At 36.5% G+C, this 11,097-nt stretch overlaps 2 protein-coding genes across 2 annotated transcripts; one reads left to right on the top strand and one right to left on the bottom strand.

The window, feature by feature from the left end:
• The first annotated feature begins 2,022 nt into the window (after positions 1 to 2,022).
• LOC139851884 (ABC transporter F family member 1-like) lies at positions 2,023 to 5,840 on the top strand. Its single transcript, XM_071841074.1, has 6 exons — positions 2,023 to 2,160; positions 2,278 to 2,505; positions 3,600 to 3,673; positions 3,755 to 3,965; positions 4,051 to 4,285; positions 4,429 to 5,840. The coding sequence occupies exons 2-6, from the start codon at positions 2,278 to 2,280 to the stop codon at positions 5,484 to 5,486; spliced, it is 1,806 nt and encodes a 601-aa protein (XP_071697175.1). The 5' UTR covers positions 2,023 to 2,160; the 3' UTR covers positions 5,487 to 5,840.
• Positions 5,841 to 7,624: 1,784 nt separating this feature from the next.
• LOC139854709 (uncharacterized) lies at positions 7,625 to 8,922 on the bottom strand. The gene is made up of 2 exons (XM_071843996.1): positions 8,275 to 8,922; positions 7,625 to 8,131 (listed from the first exon to the last, which is right to left on the bottom strand). The coding sequence occupies exons 1-2, from the start codon at positions 8,920 to 8,922 to the stop codon at positions 7,625 to 7,627; spliced, it is 1,155 nt and encodes a 384-aa protein (XP_071700097.1).
• Positions 8,923 to 11,097: the final 2,175 nt, after the last annotated feature.

Raw genomic sequence — 11,097 nt, 5'->3', positions numbered from 1 at the left:
ATCCAACAAAATAACCACTTGCAGTTTGATTCAATTTCTTACTTCCTTCTGGTACGAGATCATCCTCAAAAATCACAATTCATTCCCATCTTTATCAATCATAGTAGGAATATACTCCAATTTCCTACTCAGATTATTATTCTCATTAGTAACAACATCAACATACTACATAAAGTTCCTTATCACATTCTCATCAGCCACAGTATTACTATTCACAATATACATTTTAACAATACTAGTACTATTCATATTCAATTCAAACTGAGAGTTATCCTTACTTATATTTATTGACGATTTAACTTCTTCATTAGTCACCATATGAACATTCAATCCATCTCCCTTTTTTCCTCTTCTAGTTACTTGCTCTACAACCTTCGTAGATGATCCAATCGTTTTTTTTTTCTGATCAGCTGTCTTCTTATTAACGTCACGATCCTTTAGCTTTTCTGGTAATTTTGTATTATGAGTCGAAGCCTTACGTGGTTCATACATTATTATCACCACCGATCTAAACAAATTCACCATTGAATCATTGTTGTAGATGTCAATTGACGTTAGTAACAAATGTAATATTAGTTATTTCTCGTTTAATTGGTAAAGTAATAAAAATAAATGTAAATATTAGTTGGAAAGATTGGCTTTTAAAGCCTCTGTAATATATACCTTTTTGGTCATTCCTAGCTGCTCGCTAGGGAGTAGTTTTTAATGAAATTTTGCTGCTGTTCGAAAAAAAAATGATGTTAGTAACAAACAGATCCACCAAAGAATTGCTCGGATAAAACATCGGAGATCTGAGATCTAGCTGGAATTAGTCGTAAATGCTTTTCCCAATACTTATTTATTTTAGTTATATGTGTTTGGTAAAACTTCTTCAAACGTCTACTTAAACGCAAACTATTGATAATTTACAAATCGACGCAACGCGAAGTCTTACCACTAGTTTTTTCTAATACATGGAATTTTTGTGAGAGTGTATTCCAATAGATGTTTAACGTTTGTTAGTGTTTGAGGTTTGTTATACATGATTTTTCTTCTCTCCAAAAGTTGGCAACTAGGGGAAAATAAAAGGAAATGAGGATGTATTGGTTCATTTGGCTAATAAACCGAAAGTCCAACCATCCGGGCATAGCCTGGGTGGCCAGGGTGCCCCGCAAACGTCCAGTTGACCAAGTCAAATGACTGTTCATCTCAAATAAGGCGAAGGTTCGATTCTTGAATCGGCCACCATTTGTGCTTGGCGCTGGAACAGGGGTTGGTTCCGACCACACTTGCCTGGGACTGCACACGACCCGGTAGGCAGTTGGCATCCAAAGGGTGCACGGGGTTAAAGGTTCCCCGCCGATCTAACCTTTTTCATCTCAAATAAACCGAAAGTCCAATGAGCTTGCTAGTTAGCCGACCCAAATTTCCTAAATCTATTGGTTTATTGGATTTGGGCTATAAAAAATAGATTAATTATTTGGTCACAAATAATTAATCAAGAAATTAATTACTATTGTACCCAAGGTTGCAAAAGACGTGAGACGGAGTCGAGTCGGTTGGATCCTAAAAAGGTCGAGATGTTCGAGACCGGGGGGGGTCGAGACGGACGTTGACCAAAGTTGACTTTAAATATATAAGTATATAAATATATATATGTATACATATTTTAAAGCCAAAAACTTCAATTGATTAATTTGTACCCATAATCGCTATCACTGTTAATTTAAACAAAAAGTTCAAAGTAAAATACGACAAATTTGACCGATTTTAGCGACTTTTTAGCCTTTATGAATTCTGACCGACTTTGACCCGAATTTTAACCGTTGACTGTCATATTAGACAGTTTTCTTCGATACAGAACGAACTAGTCACTAAACCGTTGCAACGAATGTCACTACGGCTCGAGACGGGTTGCAACACTGATTGTACCTCACAAGAATATCTTTGTTTCCAGATACGTATCTTTAGTTTGGGAGATTCTAACTAAAAAATACAACACGTGTAATCCCCATTTCCAAACACCCCCACTATATATAATATCGTAAGCCTAATTTACCGCTTCTCTCAAACCCTCATATCATCTGAGGCCCCAATTTTCACTTCTACAATTTCCGGCCGACGGCGAACTTTAAATTCACCGTCAATCAGACCCTAGATCTTTCAATCTCCAATCTCAAGGTACCGATCTAATCCAATTCCTAATTTCTAGGGTTTCTGACTGTTTTAATTGATTATTTAATTTATTAAATTGATTTGCTTGTAAATGTAATGTTTTTTGTATTCTTTTTGTATTAGATGGTGTCAGATGCGAGTAAAAAGAAGGCGCTACAGAAGAAGGCAGCCGCCGCTGCTAAAAGAGGAGGTAAGGCTGCGGCCGCCGCCACGTCGGCGAAAGCGGCGGCGATTGGGATGAACGGCAGTTCAAGTACTGATAATTTGTCAAACGGAATGGGATCTCTTGTTATTTCTGACCGTACGTGTACTGGTGTGCTGTGCTCTCATCCCTTGTCTCGTGATATTAGGGTAAGACAATTTATAAAATCAAAATTCGATGTTTATGTTAACCGATTTCAATTGATGTATTTGCTTACTGGATATAAATTAATGAATATGTTAGTATACACAGTTTTAGAGATTTAACATTATTTATTTATTAATAATTTATTAAAGTTGTAATGTTGATGGTTTTTAGGTATGATTGCTGATAATATACATTCAATGTTTTTGTATTAATTGTATTAAGATTAAGATATTAAGAAGTACCAATTTTTGTTGTTTGTTCGTGTAACTGATTCTATATGCTATTATGCTTGTATCATTAAGTATTTATGATGCTAATATAAGGATTTAAGGTTTAATTTATGCTGCATATCATTACTCATTAGGTGTTTGTATTGAGAAGTGTTACTTTTTAGTCTAGCGAGATGTCTTTTGTTAAGAAAAATATACTGTTGTTGGTGATGGTTATCATAGTGCTTAATAGCTTTGATTTAGTTTTGGTTTCTCTCCTCCCATTCTTGGATTGAGGATTTGTTTTTTTATAGAAGTTGTTTGTAATAGGTTATGGAATGAGGGATATGTTTGGAACTTTATTACTCCGTATATTACTACCAGAACATATCAATTCGAAAGCTCAATGTATTGCCTCTTATATCAAGAACTTTTCTATACGTTTTCATCATCACATAAGAATTAAACTGGAAGGTTATTTAGTGTCCGATTAATGCATTAGGGGTTTACGTGTGGAACCTATATTACATTGTTACTGTAACGTAATTATCAGAAAATTCTCATCATGACCATATACAGTAAGAACATCTCTGTATCATCTGATCGTGAAACAATGCATTAGCGGGTTCTGGATCCTTACCTTGTGTTATGGAGTTTACTTAATTTAGTTATAGATGTCTCAATGATCCAATTAATGGTACTTTGCTAAAGGTATCTCGATTATTGGTCTCATTTTTTGATGAAAGTGTTATACAAATATAAATCATTGATATCATCGTATGGAACTTTGTTAATTACTCCGTATATCTTAAATCTTAAATTCTAAATTTCAATGTTTTGCATCACTTATGCGAATGTGTAATGTGACCTGTAAGTTGTGATTGCAGATAGAGTCGCTGTCACTTACTTTCCATGGGCATGATCTCATTGTTGATTCTGAGCTGGAGCTGAACTATGGGAGGTGTGCATAACTTTTTTTATTTTGAATTGTTTTTAAAACTTATTTTATTTTTGTACATTGTTAATTATTTTTATCCTTTAGACGCTACGGTCTGCTTGGATTGAATGGTTGTGGGAAATCGACTCTTCTTACTTCTATTGGAATGCGAGAACTTCCTATCCCTGAACACATGGATATATTCCATCTTACAAGAGAAATCGAAGCTTCAGATCTGTCTTCACTTGAGGCTGTAATGAACTGTGATGACGAGAGACTGAAATTAGAGGCAGAAGTTGAGCGTTTGGCCGCACTGGTACCAATTTTATTCTAAAAGATTAGAGTATTTAGCGATTAGTATAGTTGATCTTGATATATTCTTACTTTATTTGTGGATTTAGGATGCTGGGGGTGGTGATGCCCTTGACCGTATCTATGAACGGTTGGATGCTATGGATGCTGCCACCGCTGAAAAACGTGCAGCTGAGATCTTAAATGGTCTTGGTTTTAACAAGCAGATGCAAGCAAAGAAAACACGAGACTTTTCTGGTGGTTGGAGAATGCGTATTGCTTTGGCACGTGCTCTGTTTATGAACCCAACCATCTTGTTGCTTGATGAGCCCACAAATCATCTTGGTTAGTTATTGATTCTTCATTACAACAACAAAATCAAAGAAATAGGACTAGTAATTTGTGTTGGAATCCTAAGAAATACCTGTAAACTCTATAAAGTTGTGATTTTTGGATGATACTAACGATTTATTGCGAATGTTTTGTAGATCTTGAAGCTTGTGTGTGGTTGGAAGAAACCCTACAGAAGTTCGAGCGCATTCTCGTTGTTGTCTCTCACTCACAAGATTTCTTGAATGGTGTCTGCACCAACATAATTCACATGCAAAGTAAGACGTTAAAGATGTATACAGGTAATTTTGACCAATATGTTCAGACCCGTTCAGAACTCGAAGAAAATCAGATGAAACAGTACAAATGGGAGCAGGACCAGATTGCTAACATGAAGGAATACATAGCCCGGTTTGGGCATGGGTCTGCGAAACTGGCTCGTCAGGCTCAGAGTAAGGAGAAAACTTTAGCTAAGATGGAACGTGGTGGGCTGACTGAAAAAGTGGTTCGAGACAGCGTTTTGGTGTTCCGGTTTGTTGATGTTGGGAAGCTTCCACCACCTGTCCTTCAGTTTTCGGAGGTCAAGTTTGGTTACACACCGGATAACCTCATTTACAAGTGTCTCGACTTTGGAGTTGATCTTGATTCACGTGTCGCGTTGGTGGGACCCAATGGAGCTGGTAAGAGTACGCTTCTGAAGCTGATGACAGGGGAATTGACTCCTCTCGAGGGCATGGTTAAGCGTCACAACCATTTGAGAATCGCTCAATACCACCAACATTTGGCTGAAAAACTTGACCTTGACCTGTCGGCTTTGTTATATATGATGAGAGAGTATCCAGGAAACGAAGAGGAGAAGATGCGGGCTGCTATCGGTCGATTCGGGCTCACTGGTAAAGCCCAAACCATGCCAATGAAGAACTTGTCAGATGGTCAAAAGAGCCGTGTGATATTTGCCTGGTTAGCCTATAGGCAACCACAAATGCTACTTTTGGATGAGCCTACCAATCATTTGGATATCGAGACCATTGACTCGTTAGCCGAGGCCCTGAATGAATGGGACGGTGGAATGGTGCTTGTCAGCCACGACTTTCGGCTCATAAACCAGGTAGCCCGTGAGATTTGGGTGTGTGAAAATCAGACTATAACGCGGTGGAATGGTGATATTATGGGTTTCAAGGAGCACTTAAGAACCAAGGCCGGGCTATCTGGTTAGATCAGTCTGAAATGGTTAGCTCGCGGATCTTATAATTTTGGCAACTTGGGTTGGTGACTGAGTTAAGTGATGGTCTGCACTACATGGTTATATGAGGTGGGACTATGGTTATAAAAGCTAAGGAGTTGCTAGAGGATGGACACAATTTCATTTTAGCTTGTGAAATTTTTAAGGGCGCTTTTAAATTGGACCCTATCATTCCTTTTGCGGTTTCTTTATAATTTAGGTTTGTATTTGTATTTTATGCACTATATTTTGAATTTAGTTTACAGACGAAAAATATGTCCCGGCTACCCTTACTTATTATGGCGACAATTTTTATTCAAGAGTGTAATGATTGTTATTTTAAACCTATATTTGGTGTTTTTAGTCATAAATAAATTGTACATGTCCCATAGATTAGAAGTGTCAACTAGACCGTGATCAATGCCATTTTCTTGAACCAGCGACTCACCCGCACTTGATGTGGGTTTGGCAAATGCAACGTTAGAAGCATAAGCAAAAGCAAATATCCGCTATGGCTTTAAGCGTTAAGGAGTTGTTGCAAAAATGATATTATTCCAGAATACATCCGTATACACAGGATCTTGTATACAAATTTTTTTTTGGACAGCGATTGGGATCACCTGAGAGGGACTAAACCACCCGTTGCGATCATCTCCCGTTTTGACTATGTCGATGCAGCGATAATAACCCCGTCCCCATCGCTGCTCGGGAGGAAACCTTGAAACCGATCCAAGGACACGGCCAAGTAAAACCCCCCATCCCCTTTACCCTCAAATGATATGGGAAAGATGCCAAGGATCTTGTATACATTTGGCCTCGTAATACAATGACCATTGCGTCAACTCGTAGTTGAACTGGAAAATCTTACGTATCTCAATAATAAGATAGAATCAACAATATACTAGACATATACGTTTCATCTAAATCTAAAAGACCATGATATGTAAGGTAAAACAATATTTTACATGCGATAGTTGGTACATAACTCAAACATCATGTCGACTTTCTTAGTGCCATAAATTCTATGAACACAAGCGAATCTTAGAGGGTTATTGGCTGGAAAATATTGTGCGAAAATGCAACCTAGATAACCTTTTCGCCTGAAACGATTACAAGCGGAAGTCATTAGAGGAATCTTGTGAAATATATATGATCTTAAAAAAATGAAAATCTACTCTCAATATCTTATAGAAATCTAATGGAAGATTTGCGTTTAATCTTCAAATATTGTATTTTGAGGCAAATGTGTAACGGCTACTTATTTAACTTTTATGATTGTAATAAGGAAAGTATTCAAGGGAAACTATTATGGTAATTAAGTAATATTCTCGTTATTAAAATAGTTACAAGAAATAATGGAATTGATTTGTTCAATACATAACGGCTTCTCGTCATAGAAATATAGGTTTGCCTTTTCTTGAAGATCTTTTATTTTACTAGCTAGTTTAAGTTCTAAAGTGACATCGTTCGTTCAATATTAATTGTGCTTGTTGATCTTTGAATTCGTTCAATACTATTACGTTTTTTCGCTAGAAAAAACGTCTGTAAGACAATTTTTGTTTTACCCTCTAGATTCGTTACATGTATATATAATATTCAATGATAAACCTGCATACCTAGATTGTAATCTGAAATCTACGAATGTAGCTGAACAATCAGTTTGCTATATTCGATTCGGTTTGGGAACTCTACCATGATTATGGAGAAAGATCAGTACGTGAGATATCGAGTGGTTAACTCTACTATGGTTCTGGAGAGAAAAGTACGTGAGAGATCGAGTGCTATAATTCATAGAATGTCGGTGAGTACTAATGAAAGTCAATGCGTGTTAAATGAACCGTGTATTAATTAAACAGTACATGATACTATTTAGACCATGAATAACCCTGCCTGTGACGTCACATGCAGATTGTCCACTTTTTGGCCAAAAAGTGCAATCTGCCTGTGACGTGGCAGTGTCACCCTCTGACACCAAAATAACCCTGACGCTCCTCCAGTGTCAAATAGGTCCCATCAGTTTTATTTTTTCTTTTTCTTTTTTATTTTATTATGCATACAAATTATATTATATTACATATAATTAAAAACATATAAAAATTAACCATTACATAAAATTTAACCATTACATAAATTTAACCATTCATGGTGCGGAATGCGGACGGAAGGTTCCAAATATGCTCAACTAGATCATCGGTTAGTTGGTCGTGCACCGTCCTATCTCTTATTTCTCGGATGATAACGTCTTGATCCCGTCCTCTATTCGGTATCCGTTCTGGACGATTCTCCATATCTTCGGTAATGAACTCTTCCTCCCAATCACTTAACGCAAATCCTTGATCCTCCAAAATCATATTATGTAATATGATACAACAGTCCATAACTCTCCTCATCTTGTTTACCGACATAGTGCGTGCTGCTAAACTTAAAATATGAAATCGACCTTGAAGAACCCCAAGTGCCCTCTCTACATCCTTTCGGGCACTAGCTTGAAACCTAGTAAACTTAATCCTTGGATCATCTGTCGGACACGCAAAACTTTTGACTAGAGTAGCCCAGTCAGGATATATACCGTCGGCTAGGTAATTGCCTTTTGTGTACTGATTACCGTTTACCTCAAATGGTGCTAGTGGAGATGTTTCCTTTTTAAGTTTATCAAAAACATAGGATTGATTCAAAACATTTATATCATTGTTGGAACCCGCCATTCCAAAAAATGCATGCCAAATTCACAAGTCATACGAAGCAACTGCTTCAAGCATAATGGTAGGTTTCTTGTGATCACCCTAGTGTATTGTCCCTTCAAAGCAACGGGACAATTCTTCCACTCCCAATGCATACAATCAATACTTCCGAGCATACCCTTAAAACCATGTTTCTCTTCATGTTTACTATATAATCGTTGAACATCGTATGTATTGGGAGATCTCATGTAACGTTCTTTGTATAATGTAATAATACATTTACAAAAGTTATCTAAACAAAGTATTGAGGTTTGCTCACTCATTTTTAAATATTCATCAAACATATCGGCGGTAGTTCCATAAGCCAATTGGCGTAGAGCCGAAGTCATTTTTTGCAATATTGTAAAAGTCGGCCGACCGATAGCATCAAAACGTTCCCTAAAAAATCTAAAATGCTCGGGAGTATCATGAGAATCGAAATTAGAAATACCTTGCGATATTCGGAGAAATAGTTCAATCCGCATACGAAAACGCCTTTTAAATTTATATGGCGGAAACACGGGTGTGTCACTAAAATAATCCTTCAATAAGTTTTCTCCGGCTTCTTCACGATTTCTTGGAATATAAATTCGTGATCTTGGAACACGCTCGGATTCGACTTCGTCATCATCATCTTCTAAATGTTGAATTAGTGCAATAATACGCTCGTCTTCCGAATCGAAATCGTAACTAAGTAAATACGATGCCATGAAAGAAAAATAATTGATAGTTATGAGAGAAAATTGTATGATTTAATTGATAGAAATGAAAGAAAAATAAAGGAAAATGGTGTGTTAAAAGTGTAGAATGTATGGGTTTATATAGATAAAAATATATAGAATTAAAAAAAAAAATCAAAAAAACACAAAAATAGCCGTTAGCCAACGGCTTTATTTTTCAGCCAATCCGAGACTGACACGTGTACCTGACGCTGCCTCACCCTTCCGTGAAAAACTTGACTAACGCCCCTCAAGCGTCAGTGGTAACGCCCCACTAGGGGCGTCACCCAATGCCAGCGGGTCTGACGGGACCCCTCTGACGCCGCGTTAAAATTGGTCTTATAGGCATGCATTAGAGTTTGTACTTGATGGTATGACCAATGACCATGCTGACGTGCCATCATTTGATGGGCTGGTCAATATTGGAAATTGGGTTTGAACTTTTCAAGGCTCACGTATGAGGCTTACGTGTACGTGACACATCAATGACATATGTGTATACTATCGTGTGTGTAGGGCTTACGTATCATCTTGGCATGAAGGGCTTACTGTCCAGCCTGAATGCCTGATATCCTTTTTCGTATAACGGGTACCCGGTAGCGACATCGATAGGCTTAATTCTCTTGGTGCGCTAAGACCACTCCCTATGGTTTCATTACCCGTAGTTACCGTAATGAACCATAGGTACGGATTAGTTACCCGCATTCACCATAGATTTAATGGAAGTGTTTATGTTAGTTATAGGAATTGCGGGTTCAGTGGTTTTTTATTATTGGACTTGATGCTTTATTGCTTGTACGTTGTATATTAAGAGGAGTATTGTTTTAGCCATGATAAGGAGTGTTTAGTTATGAGTTAGTTATAGAATATTGGTGTTGATGTGGCGCTGATGTGGAAGGTTAAAAGGATGAATAGTTTAGTTACGATAGGGAGTGACCTAAGATGTTTATGTTCAGTCTTTTGCAATACGTTCACCGTATACCGTATTCTATTTAAATCAGCTGTGTATCTACTATTTTGTAGTTTCCGGATATTATAATGGAAAAAATGGTTTGGGCCTACTGGTATTGCCAAAGTTTCAAACGTTCAAAAAATATGTAATTTGAAATCGCCGAAAAGAACATCTCAGTTTCCGCTCATTTATTTTATTTTATATTTAATCTAAAATATTAAATTTGGTCAGGGCTGGGTGCAGCAAGAGAGAAATAAAGTGGGTTTCATGAATCATGTGTATGTTGTAAAAATTTGACACATTATTAGTTATTAGAGTAATTATTATGTGAATCTGCAATCTGCTGTTAATTTGTAGATCTTGTTGCAGAATATACAGACGTCATATTGCTTTTGAAATCTGTATTTAATAGGTTCATGCTATAGACATTGTTGGCCCGGGCCAAGAAGCTATTATAGTACGGAGTATTCTTCAAACAAAAAAAATTCATAGTTTAAGAAATAGTAACCGTCAATTATCCTTTTTTTTACTTTCCAATTTTTCTTTTTACATATCTTATTGTTTTACATGTATAAAGTACGGTACAAAAGAACCTTATCACATTATTATTTTCCATTTATTGAGATGGACAATAAATTTTGGACATCTAAAAAAGAAATAGTGAAAAATAGCTAGAATTGAAACGAAGTGAATATTTATGTAACGTCCGTATCTTACGAAGCCTAATAAATGGTATAAAAGGAAACTTAAAAGGCAAAATAGCATTAACTTTACTCAAAGTCAAACCATAGTCAAAGTCAAAGTTAATCGATATTAAACTAAAAGTACTATGTTTGAAAAACTTTAAGTCAAAGGGTGTTGATAAATCCAACACCAAAATTGATAGATCCACCATTTTCATGCATTACTGTATTGTACTGTACAACACAGTATTGCATGAAAATGGTGGATCTATCAATTTTGGTGTTGGATTTATCACTACCCTAAGTCAAAGGTGCTAAGTCCACTTAAATTCTACACTCTTCACTCGATCCCAACGCCCATTGATCACATGTCGTATAAGACAAAAAAAATAATATGATTGAGCCAAAGCTTAGTGAACGGATTTAACAAAGAAAAGAGTATAATATGAGATGCAAAGATTTTTTTCAAAGCGAACTTATTTTGAAAATTACTTATTTTCAAAGCAAAGTACAAATAAATTAAGATCCACA

Source organism: Rutidosis leptorrhynchoides, chromosome 6 (assembly GCF_046630445.1).
Source record: "Rutidosis leptorrhynchoides isolate AG116_Rl617_1_P2 chromosome 6, CSIRO_AGI_Rlap_v1, whole genome shotgun sequence".
In the NCBI taxonomy this organism is placed as follows: domain Eukaryota; kingdom Viridiplantae; phylum Streptophyta; class Magnoliopsida; order Asterales; family Asteraceae; genus Rutidosis; species Rutidosis leptorrhynchoides.
The sequence above is the reverse complement of the archived record's forward strand: the minus strand, read 5'-3'. Positions and strand labels throughout refer to the sequence as shown.